The sequence below is a fragment of the Antedon bifida genome, chromosome 2 (assembly GCF_963402885.1).
Source record: "Antedon bifida chromosome 2, ecAntBifi1.1, whole genome shotgun sequence".
NCBI classification, from domain to species: Eukaryota; Metazoa; Echinodermata; class Crinoidea; order Comatulida; family Antedonidae; genus Antedon; species Antedon bifida.
In genome coordinates, this window is record NC_136227.1 from 26202559 (window position 1) to 26217943 (window position 15385).

General features: G+C 31.6%; 1 protein-coding gene across 1 annotated transcript in view; it reads right to left on the minus strand.

Moving 5' to 3' along the window:
* Positions 1-1400: 1400 nt before the first annotated feature.
* The window catches only part of LOC144858750 (high affinity cGMP-specific 3',5'-cyclic phosphodiesterase 9A-like), a 48938-nt gene continuing 34953 nt past the window's right edge, over positions 1401-15385 (minus strand). Inside the window, exons 9-12 of the mRNA XM_078714855.1 lie at positions 8337-8600; positions 6163-6267; positions 5472-5618; positions 1401-5033 (exon numbers count right to left, since the gene is read on the minus strand). Of these exons, the coding sequence (XP_078570981.1) occupies positions 4839-5033; positions 5472-5618; positions 6163-6267; positions 8337-8600 (711 nt within the window). The 3' untranslated portion in view covers positions 1401-4838. The remainder of the gene's footprint in view (positions 5034-5471; positions 5619-6162; positions 6268-8336; positions 8601-15385) is intronic.

The following is a 15385-nucleotide window of genomic DNA, read 5'->3' on the forward strand; positions in this document are numbered from 1 at the left end:
AGGTGTAAATGCTTAAAACGGTACGAAGATAATTATGTTTATACCCCCCTGGTTATTGTAAAACCTTACAAATGAATGAAAGCGAGTAGGAGTACTGCTACCAAAAAGCAATGCCAATCGAATTGCAATTCCGTAATTACGCCAAATGGGGTTGATGCGAGTGGTATCACACCGCACGCAAACACTACGCATTATCGTTTAAGCTTGGCTCCCACTAGGACTCGACGAAAGGACGTAGACGCAACATAAGTGAGTTGATCAATCACGATTGTCATTGGTCAACAAGCTTACGTTGCACTTACGTCCCACGCTTTATCTTTGGTACTACTGCTGCTGCGTAGTGTATCACTATTTTGGATAATGAACGTTACTACCGCCAAACACAGTATTATCATGAATACTGTACCATTAATTAATTAAATAGTTTTATATTTCTTATATTGCTCATGATTTAAATAAAACCAGAGCACTGTGAACGTTACTTTAAAATGTTAAATAAATGTGAAGTGAAAATGGTTTAGTTAACCCTTGGCCGCCAAACACAGTATTATCATGAATACTGTACCATTAATCAATTAAATAGTTTTATAGTTCCTATATTGCTCATGATTTAAATAAAACCAGAGCACTGTAACACTACTTTAAAATGTTAAATAATGTGAAGTGAAAATGGTTTAGTTATCCATTGGCCGCCCAACACAGTATTATCATGAATACTGTACCATTAATCAATTAAATAGTTTTATATTTCTTATATTGCTCATGATTTAAATAAAAGCAGAGCACTGTGAACGTTACTTTAAAATGTTAAATAATGTGAAGTGAAAATGGTTTAGTTATCCATTGGCCGCCCAACACAGTATTTACCGTACATGAACACTGTACCAATAATTATTTAAATAGTTTTATATTTCTTATATTGCTCATGATTTAAATAAAACCAGAGCACTACGAAACATGATTGTAAAAAAAAAATTCAAATTAAACCCGAATATTGTATAGATACAACAGCTAAACTAAAATATCGTTTGCTATTACTGTATAACGTAAATATTCAAAATTTAAAAATCTTCCCTGAAAAAAACCCATACCATTTGCAGCACTAGTTAATAAACGGTTTATAAATGGGTACACAGTATTAATAAATTATTATTTTAACACACGGTCAAAAATAAATACCGTAAAGTTATAATTCTGTGATTTTGGCAAACAGGGTTGGGTTCAAGGAATGCTGTAGCGGCATGGACAGGTTGGCGGAAAAGGAACCCCTATCTTTAACCATGGACCTATAAATTAGATTTAATATACTTTACAGGTCCATGCTTTAACTATAAAACATACATAAACAGACGATGTTAATTTGCTGTTTGATATAAAATAAAATAGTATATACCAAAATATACCTTTGCACTTATATTTATAATAATTTCCATTGTGTGAGAACATGAAACGTTTTATAAAATAAAATAATTTATAACACTCTACAATTGTTAAAATATGGCATGAACGAGAAGCATATCTTGTTCACAATATCAAACAAGCAATTATAAATACAAACGCAAGTTGTAAAATAAAATGTATGCAGCTATACCACCATATTAAAATATGTACAGTTAATTAACTTACAATACTTTTTACAGGAACACTTATTTCAATCAATTTGAATTTATTCTACAAAAACACTCATCAAATCTATACTTTTTATAAACTAGAATCTTTCTTTAAATTCATTTCGAAAATATTCATAGAAGAAATCGTTGATAAACGTTTAATAAAAAAACAAATAATATATATATTCGTGCAATAGAACAAATAATGTCATGAGGAGGAAGATGAAATTATGATATATTTTTACGAGACGAAGCCAAGTAAAAATATTACAAAATTTTCCATTGTACTTATAAATATTCATACTTACAAAACACTTTTTATATTAGGATTGAGTTGTATATAAAAGAGTATACTTTGTTTGCACACCCAAGATTTATATGCGAAATACAAACGTAAAAATCAGATTTCCATAACACAGACAGGCGATTTTAAAAATGTGAAAACTAATTTAAAACGTATTTGAAATATCTCAAATTTCAGGTATTTTCTGACCATATCACTGAGTTATGTGTTATGTGTTAAATTTGGCACAATAGTCCAAATTGACACAAGATGTCATATGAAAATGAATGAAAAAAAACCAAATATAAATAGTCTTAGATAATTGTACAGATATGACATTTTAAGAAAACTTGTTGGCATTTTTGGTCACTGGTTATTCTACAGTCAGCAAAGTAAAACAAAATGAGAGAAAAAATGAGTAAAAATGTTACACATAGAGTAAGTTCAAGTTTAAAATTTATAAACGTCTAAAAAGCGCATCTTATAAAATGCCCATATTGACAAAAACGATTTATTATAGAAATATATTATTATTTCTAAAATTCAATACATTACAACATAGTTTGTAGATTTATCTTCATAGAGGTCATTAATCTTCATTCATTAAATACATCGGTGGTACACTAAAAAAATAGTTATCTAACAATAGTTTTGACAAATTTGAACAAAAACAAAAATGTATACCCTTTTATCGTAGCAACATCTTTATATTAACAATACATTATTAACATTAGCTGTACTAACTGTTTATTTTATTTACTTATTGCAACATAAAACAATATTATTAGTATATGCAATTTATTGAATATTCATGACAAAAACTAGAATGTCGATGACGACTCCCAATACCTGATTTCACGTATAAAAGAGCAACATTTGTTACTTAGTATAATATCATTCAAAACTACCCATGTATGTAAAAATGGTCAACAATTGTTAGTGTCATTAATAAAAGTTTATTGAGTAATGCACCGTTTCAGGTGCGTTTGGGATCATTCTTACTGAACTGTTATCTTGGTACCTTTCTTGCTGAAATTAGTCTTCTTGGAACCTTTCTTGCTGAAATAGGTCTTCTTGGAACCTTTCTTGCTGAAATTGGTCTTCTTGGAACCTTTCTTGCTAAAATTGGTCTTCTTGGAACCTTTTTTGCTGAAATTGGTCTTCTTGGAACCTTTCTTGCTGAAATTGGTCTTCTTGGAACCTTTCTTGCTGAAATTGGTCTTCTTGTCAAATCTGATACTAGTACTTTCTTGCTGACTAATGTTTGTTTTTGTTTGATATTAAGTAAAATAAAAGTGCAATATTACAGAAAAAGAAAACTGAATCATGTCTAATGACATCTGAGATTATCATTCCAATCCTAGGTAGGATATATATCCAAAGAAGTCATACACAGATAGTATATCTTGGAACCTTTCTTGCTGTAACTGGTACTATTTTCTTGCTCTAACTGTTATGAAATACAATATCTTGAAATATTTTATTGCTGAAAGTGGTACTAATTTGTTGCTGAAACTGTTATGGAATATCTAGATCTTTCTTGCTGAAACTGGAACTACTTTCTTGCTGAAACTGCTATAGTATGAAATACAATATCTTGAAATCTTTCTTGCTGAAACTGGTACTATTTCTTGCTGTAACTTATGAAATATCTTGATTTTTGCGTGCTGAAACAGCCTGGTACTACTTTGTTGCTGAAACTACTATTAGATACAATATCTTTGAATTATATATATACTTTAAAATAATAAAACCCTTGTTTAAAATATAAGGTTAACCTAAATATTCTTGTCTGATCAAATCTAAACATATATTTACACAGAGAACATAACCTGAGAAATAATAGAGAAAGGATTTGAATATAATATTTGTTTTCATTAAAAGTAAAGAATACTTTATGACAAAGTACAACTATTTTCTTATTTATATAGCACCTCAAGAAAACTTAAACTGTTTAACCTTTACACTTTAAGTTTACGGTGTTACTAAAGCTACTACAAGTATCCCTACTTATATTATTTACATTATGTGAGCTAAACACATTTGAAATCCTCCTTGATTGAATACTAAACCTAAAATATTGACATATTTATTGTCTGCCAATTGTAATAGTCATCATTGAAAATTTATGTATTTGTGCATTTTGTATAAAATGATAAACTGTGCAAAAAAAAAAAAATTCATTTAAGTTAATTTTAAATTATATGTCACAATGAATCTCAGAAGACAGAATTAAGAATAACAAATTGGTTGGAAATATACTCTATGTGATTCAACCTTGAACACTTTTGTTGTTTATATTTTTCAACCGCCAGTAAGCAGAAATCTTTCCGACAAGATAAGGAGATGTTTTATCATGCCAATGTCCGATATTTCTGAGGCTAATGTCAAGTATTTTGCGTATCTTGACCCTCAATTTTCTATTCACTATAATTTTTCTAATTTAACTGCAGATTCTTAAAGATCAGATGGTCCAGTTATATGATTTTAAGTTATTTATAGTAATTATATTCGTTGACAAAAAACTTAAAGAGAGATAAAAATTTAAAAAAAATTCTAAGTCAAAAAGTGTTTACACAGTAATCAAATGGACAGATTAGATAGAAAGAACAGGTTTTTGAATGAGTGCCTAGTGGTTGGAGACGAGTTCACTTAGAAGAGATGTTCACAGGGAGGCTCACTGAACTGAAATTAAGATGGTGTTGAATTGGACACATGTAAACAAGATACATATGTACACATTTGTACCATCAACAGTGTGTACACAAATCTTGATATTTGGTATTATTCTTCTTAAATCTATTTATACTTAAAAACAGCTTTACTTTATACTATATATACATTATATATACAAATTTATATACGTTTCAAGATGGCCTCTGATTTGAATGTCAGGGGATACGATTCAAAGGCTGCCCTCTATGCATGATTGTTTTTGCACTTTCTTATTTAGCTTCTACTTGGCTCGTTACTGAACCGTTGGTCTGTGAAAGTTTTCTCATTTTTGTAGCTTCTCCATTTTTTACCATGTTTTCTCCATTTTCTTGACGTTCTTCCTTCCGTTTCTTCTCTTCTTCTAATGCTTTCACCATGTCAGTGTAATATTTCAGTGCTTTCCTTACTGGTTCAACAATGTGTTCCTTAAATTGAGAAACAAATTCAACACTAATAAGAATTTATCAAATTAAAATGTCTCTGAAACTAGAAGTACACTACCTACAACCTTAGGCAGAGTAATTTATGATTTGTTTGATAAATGGTCTGCATACATAACCTGGCCACAAGTTGCACAGTTGGTTTTTATTACTACGAATTTCAGATGGTAGTCATTTTGAAATCACCTCAGAATATAAGATCATTGGTTTGAGCAAAAAAGTCACTAGCGATAAAATAAGTTTATTCCTTTATTTTTTCTTTTTATAAGTGAAATAATTCATTTTTTTGTACAAAAGTGAATGACTATTAAAACTGCAAAATGGCCTACTAAAAGTCTGATTTTATTAATCTTCATTTTTCATGTTCTTGGAGGGCAATACATCTTTAAGGGTTAAAAAAAAAGAAGCATATTATTTACTTACATCAAGCACCGGAAATAGAGCTGCTAAAGTTTCAAAAAGTGGTAATAATACAAATCCAATAAACCCGACTTGTGATGAGGGCTTCGTTGTCTTCTCACGATCCATAAATGGGGCAACTGGTAGCCCTTGAAGTTTCTCAATGTCTCCCTATTGTAATAAGCAACATATTGAACAAAGTTATGTACTGTATTCAGAATAGAAAGAATACAAATAAGGATTTGGAAATCATGTCAAAATCATTCTACAGCAATAACCACATTTTTACTGCATTAATGTATGATTTTAGTTTGTTTTACCAACGTTTAAAGCAGTCACTGTAATTACACATTGTGTCCAATTATCCCAAACATCTTGCTAAATATATTGTATCAGGTTTAGAATAAACAAAATGTAGTTACTACAGTACAAAGGCACTCAGAATACTCTGTTTAGAATTGACTATGTTCTCAACAGAAACAAATAGGGAAATATACCTTAGCAAATTTAAGATTTAATATTTGTTTAATTTGTATCATGAAACGATTAAACCACCCCCTCCTCACCCACTCATCTGATTATTTTTGTAAAGAGTTTATTTCCTCGTTTTAATGCATCTATGTTGTAAAATACAATAAATGTGCAGTGATACAATAGAGATGGCAAGAATAATTTTTTACAACTAGTATTGATTGAATATCATGCAGTACAGCACCTGGTTGAAGAATTCTGTTAGTAAGCAATCTATCCACGGGTCAGAGACATCCATCGGTCGTGCCTCATTTGAGATGTCAGACACCTTGATGCATATCATCATTAACTGTACAATTAAAAAAACACAGAACAAATATTTCAGATACCTTTATAAATATTGTTCATTCGTTTCCAAAATACTTGAGTATATGGTATGAGCTCAAAAGTTACTTAAAATCAAAGTTTGACTTCCCCAACATGTAAATCCTAAAGCTAAATTCTAAATCTGGTTGTCCCATGACCTAGAGGATTGTAGGGGCATAGTAGATGAGATGCAGTTCATCAAGACCTTCCATATAGGGGAACTAGTAGTTGTACTCATCATGATACGATACACAGCTAAGAATGTTTGTTTACCTTCAAGCCTAGAAATGTACAAAATAAATGGAAAATATACGAAAAATAATGTACATACAAATGACGATGTCATCAGTAATAATCCAGGGAACATAAAATCAGGTATGAACAATCTTTCTGAGTCTTTTTTCAGACTTTTATTTTACTGACAAATATACTTTAAAAAAAATGTGATTGTGCATCACTTTCACAGGTCACATGGAAAAATATTAATGATAGGTTTTGCACAGTTGAAAAGTATAAGGCTGTATAATAATACTGTATTATCCCCTGATGGAGAATCAGCTGGATAAATAAAACCGTTATGTAATATTGTAGCCGTACATAACACATGTTGATTGATTTGTTGTGAAATGAGGAGATCAAATGATCCTAGGCAGGTTACAAGCAGGAAGAAGGAAGCTTAAGAGATGCAAGAGAAATTCATAATTGCTCGGTTTTCAATTACATTTCTACAATTATTGCATCAGTATTGGATTTATGATTGAAAACATCATATTTTAATAAATACATTTAGAGGCTAAAATGTCAACAGTTTGTTATTGAATTATGAGTGAAAAACATCATTGAACTTTATTATGAATTATATAAAACCTTTTTTTTTATGTTTACACTTTTATTTAAGTTGTTTCATTGAAGTTTATAAACATGATGATAATGCAACTTTTGAATCAAATTGTAAATTTTCCTTATCTGTTTAAAGTCTCATTTTTTTAATGTTTCTTTGTTAATTGACTATAAATAGCTTTATATATATCTAGATATGTTTCATCCCGATTGGACACATCCGAAAGCATTGTAACACTTTGCTATTACGATGCTAATTAAAATGTACCCTCTCTTGCGATACAAAGTTAATACTGACTGCATTAGAACCTTTCCTTGGGAACATCCCTATTTAAGGAACACCCCTATTGAAAGAACACTCCTATTCAAGGAAAACCCTAAGGGAAAACTATAACATGTGTCCCCTTAATAGGGGTTTGACTGTAGTGTGATTATATGGCCTGAACATAACCTAAACAGCATAAATTGACTTTATAGAGGGACACCTCTATTCAGAGGGACACCACTATTCAGGGGAAGAACTCTATGCAGGGGGACCCAACTATTCAGGAGGACACATCTATTCAGGGGGACCCAACTATTCAGGGGGACACCTCTATTCAGGGGGACCCAACTATTCAGGGGGACACATCTATTCAGGGGGACCCAACTATTCAGGGGGACACCACTATTCAGGGGGACCCAACTATTCAGGGGGACCCAACTATTCAGGAGGACACATCTATTCAGGGGGACCCAACTATTCAGGGGGACACATCTATTCAGGGGGACCCAACTATTCAGGGGGACACATCTATTCAGGGGGACCCAACTATTCAGGGGACACCACTATTCAGGGGGACCCAACTATTCAGGGGGACCCAACTATTCAGGAGGACACATCTATTCAGGGGGACCCAACTATTCAGGGGGACACATCTATTCAGGGGAACACCTATATTCAGGGGGACCCAACTATTCAGGGGGACACATCTATTCAGGGGGACACCACTATTCAGGGGGACACCTCTATTCAGGGGGACCCAACTATTCAGGGGACACTTCTATTCAGGGGGACCCAACTATTCAGGGGGACACATCTATTCAGGGGAACACCTCTATTCAGGGGGACCCAATTATCCAGGGGGACACATCTATTCAGGGAGACACCTCTATTCAGGGGGACACATCTATTCAGGGGGACACATCTATTCAGGTTACACTTTGACTTACAAGATCTTTGTGCTTTTTATTTGAATAATCAATGTTGTCTCTTATGGACTTGAACTCGCTGAGTATTTCATTGTGGCGCGCCATGTCGGTTGCCAGTATCGTCTTGATCATGCCTTCACGTACACGTTTGTAGCGTTCAGGACCAATGTTCTTAAATATGTTGCAATGCGGCTTCTCAAGGATCTCGAATGCGACAGCACAATGGTGATTTTCCAGTGGAGAGATGTCATTGTAGCGTAACGCAAGTTCGGTTTTGGCATTAACCTGTTAAAAAAAGAATATAGAATTATTATTATTATTTAAATTAAGTAAGATAATTACATAATACATAATACATAATAAATAATAATTTACATAATTAATATAAAAACAAACAAAAAACAAACTAGAATTTAATTCGTCACTTTGACGAATTATAGGTGATCATTTTTATCATTTTACTGAAATTAACGATCGGAAAATGTTGATGTATGCCATCCTATTATATGCTTATAGTGCTGAGTTGTGCCTATATGCCATATACAATATGTACAGTATATACTGTATTTCTATATACAGTGTTCATAGGTGAAATTACGGGACACACATGTTCTAATTTTTTGGCATGATGACGTTATCAAACTAAACTTTAAGATGACAATTTCGAAAGATAATTAATTGAGCAAAAAAATATAAGATTTTGAAAAAAAATTGGCACGTAGAAGCGCTGTGCGCGCTCTTTGAATTGTGTATAACTTTGACGAAAAATATGAAAAAACTACTTTTTCACTTCAACTGGCCATATGTTAACGTCACAACATCCGATAGGCTTAATTTTTATATGAATTAATATCTACATTTCATCAGCTTTCATAATAAATTATAATCATCAAGGTAACCTTCAATTCTGAAGAGCTGTAAGATATTCAAATTTACTGCGAAGGTGAAATTACACGGCCTACGTTATTCAAGTTTTTACGCGTGATGACGTCATTAAAATGAAGATAGTGTCAACTCATGATAAAGATAATTAATTAAGCAAGCACATACTGAAAGTTGTGCGAAATTCGAGCACACATAACCAAGATGCGCTCTGTTGAATGTGATAATCTACACAAAAAGATAACAAATCCTAATTTTTAAATTCAAGTGGCCATTTGATGACGTCAAAACATTTTGTACGTAAAGTGTGTACATGAATTCATATCTACAACTCAATGGCTTCCAGAATAAGTTAAAAAAATCGGGGGTCATCTTGCATTCTGAAGAATTATTTTCATTTTAAAAAAGACCTATTTTTCACCATTTTCAGAACTTTTGTAAAATTAATATGCGCATTTTGTCATTTTTAACGTGCTCGTATAGCGTTATTTTAAGTCGGAACTGACTCAAATTTGGTGAATGTACTAAGGATGGTGAGTAGAATGAGATTTGTAAAAAAAATTCATATTTTTTACGCTTTTTAAGTATCGCGCGCGCAAAAACGCATTTTTGCGCAGTAATTTTTTGAAACACGCAAATGGCCTAATTCATGCTCTAAATTGATCAAAACTTAATTTTGAGCGTTTTAAATTTTTAACGCGCGATATCACGCGCATGAACCTACGTGCGCGTGCGTTTTTATTTGCTAATATTTTTACCCTTGACCTGAAGTTTACGTGTAGTGAATTTCATTAATATGTGATAATGAATTATGGAGATATGATTGATAATGTGATTTCGCAAAATGGCGTATAAATGTCGTCACGGATGAGTGATCATGCTGGAAAGCTTATTAGGATTAAGTTATATTATTTGAAAGATATTCTGAAATTTTTGTAATCATTGACATTAAACTTTTTGAGATAATTGTTACACAAAATAGTGTACAGAAACAATAAAAAGAAAAAAAATAAAGATTTCATACAATAACAATAGGTGATCATTTAGCATTCTAAATGATCACCTAACAAGGTAAGAAAAAAAACATAGGGCTTATATTTCTATAGAAAAAATCCCCAAAAACGGTTTTATTGGAAACTGGTTTTTAGTGATATGTTACAACAAAAATCATGTTACAGCCTAATTTTCACTCAAATTAAAAATCAAGCCTCAAAGTTGAGACACGATTATTCCGCAGAAACCGGTTTTACCAATTAAGACTGGAATCAATTGGGGTTTTGAAAACCGTATTTAAGATTGTGGTTTTTTGAAAGGACTCAATTCTGTTGGCAGGAAAATACTGTTATTTCAAGGTTTTAAAACTGTATTCTCTTGGCCCAGCAGACACTGTCACCAAATATGTATACGTAGCATAGTTTTCAAAATGCAATGATCTTTAGCTAATATCAAAGTTACAATTAGAAGTTAAAGATTCCTATGTTGTAAATGATTCTTGAGAAAAGACATGGTCACTATATTTGATGCCTATATAAAATGTTACCTTCTTTTGATTTCTTAAATTGTACAGTAAAAGTCTTGCCAAGAAACAAAATTTGATATTGAGCATTAATTGATTTTACTCTCAATTTTTAGTTTTAATTTTGAGCAAAAAACAAAAGACTTTTCTCAGCATTTTCAAAACATAACTAGCAACATAACCTGGCTAAAGTTCTGTCTACACTATCAAACTTTATGTGACAAGAAATGTGTCACTACCATATTTAAGCAAACCACTACCATATTTGGGTACATCACATAATTTTTATTTGTCAAACTAGTTTGATAGTGTAGACAGACCTTTAGAAAAAATGTTATTGGTAAGCTTTCAAAAACTTACTTTATTAGAGAACAACCCATTTCCTAATATTTCAATTCAATTTCTAATTAGCACACGCAAAGTTTTTCTATTTCCTAAATCAACACTTAATTGCTACGAGCGACATTTATGAAGATTGTATACAAGACAGCTGTGACGAAAAACTATACTAAAGATCAAAATGGTGAAAGTCTAAAAATAGTAACATTCAAATTATCATTTTGTGTGGTGGAAGTCTAAAAATAGTAAGAAATTAATATTCCGTGTGGTGAAAGTCTAAAAAATAGAAACAATTTAACATTTTGTGGTTAAAATAAAAGTCTAAAAATAAGTAACAAATTAAAATTGTTTTGGGGGGAAGGGAAAATCTAAAAATAGTAAGTAACAAAAATGAAGTGAAGGACAAGCGGGTGCTAACCAGTTGAAGTTTATAAACATGGGAATCGAGCCAAAAAAATGTGGAAATTATCTTAACAATAAATTAGATTTGAGAGGTTTTTTCCCTGAAAATACAATTATTAAAAGATCTTGGTTTATAATGCAGTTAATGAAGTATACAAAGTTCATAAACTCAGTACTAAGTAAGAGCATAAGATTTAGACTTTTTGTCAGTAAAATGTGAGCTACCCAGAACTGGCTACCAGTGGTGCAAAGTCCCGAAGGGTAGTCTAGACTCAGTTAATGAAAATGAGTAGGATGAAATATCTCATTGAAAGAAATAGTTATGTAATTTAGTACGAAAAAATAATAATAAAAAAACACAAAGAAACTATAAATAGCTTATGAATATACCACAAAGTGTTCAATACAATAACAGAAAAATGAATTTATCTTTCTATTTTGGTTAGTCCAAGATTACACATTTCAGAAATCTGGGAGATTCTCAGGCAATCAGAGAGATTCCCCAGGTAACCCGAGAGAGTTGGAAGGTACCTGCCAGACCTAACCACATAAAAAACTCAGCTCTTCTGCTAATGGAATTTCAATATTTTCATCCTCAACTTATTGTTTAAAAAAAATGAGAAAAATACATTCACATAATAAAACTAAGTAAACACATTAAAATAGCAGCTTCAGTCGGTCTATCAACAACAAATCAAATGCAGTCATTAATTACACATGCCCAACCACATAATGTCTTTCTTAAAAACAAAACGATTAAAGTTTAATAAAATGATTTAAGTTAACTTGACTTTAATGTGTCAAGAATGTAGTCAAGCTGTTACAATCCTTGTACATAATTATTAACAATAACATTAATGAAAATTATCTAGGGATTGTTGTATGTGGAAATTATACAACAATATGAATTAAACTAGTCTTTTCATTAATGTTTATATCTTGAATCTACTGTATATTTTAAAAACATAACATAAAAATAAAACATAAAGAACAATATTTAAAATAAAAAAAAAATACCTGACTTAAGTTTTGTTTTAAACAAAATTGTATGATCAAAATTAGACGACAAACAAGACTGTTGGTAGACCTCAGAAAGAAAGGTGTCCCCCTAATTATTTAAAACTTTACTTGGAAGCTAGTAATGTTATGAAGTAAATGTTATCAAATCAAGTTTTAGATTGTACAAGTTGTAATGGAATTACTACGGTACAACTATTCTTATTGCTCCAAACATAACACTAGACTTCAATGTTAGTAATACCAAACAATTTGTAAGATTATAAACTATTTAAATAATACTTTAACAAAATTTTGGAAGACTGCATGAAACTTAAAGTGATTGTACTGCCATACTAAAACATGAAAAAGATTGGCTCAAATATTTCATTTAGACAAAACACTAGTCTGGTAATAAATTGTTGTTGATTTTAAACACTTCATATCGAAAGGCACTTAGCACACATTTTTAGGAGTATCAATTACCAAGAGAGTTCCTTATGAAATATCAACATTTCCTGACCATGTTTATCCAAATATGTATTAAAAGTAATTAATGGGGGTACACATCACAGGAGGCTACAAATTGAATATGACAGGTCCAAAAATACACCCTGGCGAGGTCTCCAAGTTCTAGTAGGCTAGTGTGTTCTTCCTGTAGAAGTCCAAAAGGGCATTCCCGCGGGTAGAATAACTGCCCATGGGGTTTAAATATGTTCTTCTTATAAATAATATGCTTATAAATTACATCCTAAAATGTATATTTATAGTATAATTGAAAGATAAGATCAATTAGATCGGGTACATAATTAACTATAAGAGTTCATTATAATCATTATAAACCTGGCATTTACTGTTTTTTAATCTACCACTAATTCAATTATTGAAATACATAAAAAAAAAGATTAAACCGATTATTTTAAATTTGTGAATAGAAAACGTTGACAAAAAAAATCAGAATTCTCATTAAAAACCTTTTTAAAGATCTGCAACTAAGTGTCCCCTTAATAGAAATGTGTCGTCCCCTGAATAAGAGATTACTATGCGATGATTCGGTCGGATAAGACTCTTATACAACAAGCTCATGAAACGCATTTCGTAACATATCAATTTTGTCTAGGCCAATCACGACAAGCCATGTCACGATCTAAACGAGCAAATACCAAGCCCGCTGAATTCGAAAGCGAAGACCAGCTATCGTTTGAATCTATTTTAAACGGCCAAAGCAGCGTTTCTACTATATTATTTTTGATTTTCAACCTTTTATAGATAGGAAAAAAAAATTGTAATACCAATGAAAATGAAATGGAGCTTAGAATGATAAAATATACCATGCAGATAAGAAATTTGTCTAGTGTATAATGTGAAAATTCAATGTTCTTATAAATATGGATCGTGATCTCTGAGCACAGGATATTGTTTATGAGAAAAAACTAAATTGATTAATTTGCATAGGAGAGATAAGATATCAAATGAGTCAAATGGCTGAGCGGTTAAGGCAGGGATGCCGTACCATACCTAAAGAGCCAATATCATCATGGGTTTGAGGCCGATCTGCTTCTAGTTCTGGTGGAGGAACAAGTCGTTTTGGATACATACATATATATATATATGGCTGACTTCTGTCGTAAACGACAATGTCAATTAGTCTTACATTCATCTGATGACTAAGCCAGGACTCTTTAAAGCACCTTTGGCTGGTTCCAACATTGACCAAGGGCTTCTCTCATCCAGTGCCAACCTTAACCAGAGGAGAGGCATACGCTAATACGTCTGAGGTAGATACTAGATGCAGGGTCTGCCATAAGAGTCAGCAGCGCTGATTTCTTGGATAAGGACTACTAAAAAACCATAGGTCCAGTGTACACACTTCGCACGTGTGCACTTAAAAGAACCCAGTTCATCATTTGAGGCAAGTAGGGGATTACCCCAGTGAACTGGTTCACAAAATAGCCCCGCCCATGTCAGGTAGATTATCACCTTTCTGAGAGGCCATTTGAATAAATAAAATAAACAAACAAATAATAGGAGAGTTATTTTCCTTCTTCAAGACAGTCAAAGTACAATGAGTTATCAAGTATCAAGTGTATTTTCTGAAGTACCATGATTTGATTTAAGAAATCCATTTCAAGGAGGTACAAAGACCGACAAATTAGATTTTGACCGACCTGATTATTCCTGATAGGAATAAGAATTGAGAGGTTCCAAAAAATGAGTACAGTATGAATGAGTATAAGAAAAAGTAACAACAACTTTTTATATTTTGATCGATCCTTTTCCAACCAAAACTATATAAACTTTAATTTTCTAAATTGTCATGCTTTATTTATTGTCTTATAGCTACTGACATAGAAGACATTAGAGAACATTTACCACGATATCTTGAAAAAGCTTTGAAAAGTACTATTGGGGTTATACAGTACAATTAACATTTAACTATCTTTTAGGTCATGTGTGGGAGAAATTATTCTTCATTAAGAAAAATATTTGATTTTTAAAATACATTTTGTATATAATTATTAATAATAAATTACTATTTTGTCTACATTTGTGAACTATTTAAAATGAATTAGTTCAAAAATGACCATTCAAATTCAGCTGTAATCAGTGGATTGCGTGTCGACTCTGTGAATATGTGGTTTTAATATCATTGTGAACATTTCCTATGTACTCAATTATTAATTTTCTATTTCCTTTTAATCTTGAATTAAAAATGTGGAAGTTGATAAAAAGTGCTTTATACTAGCTATGGTAAACTGCTTTCAGTAAGAATACTAATATAATTTCTACAATTTATAATTCTTAAGTATTTTATATTTGGTGTTTTTATTTTAATATGTTGTAATCCATCTCCTTATTTTGTTAATTGCTCCATGAGGGATGAATAAAGATATACTGATACACCCAGGATTATAAATGGGATAAAGAAAAGAGT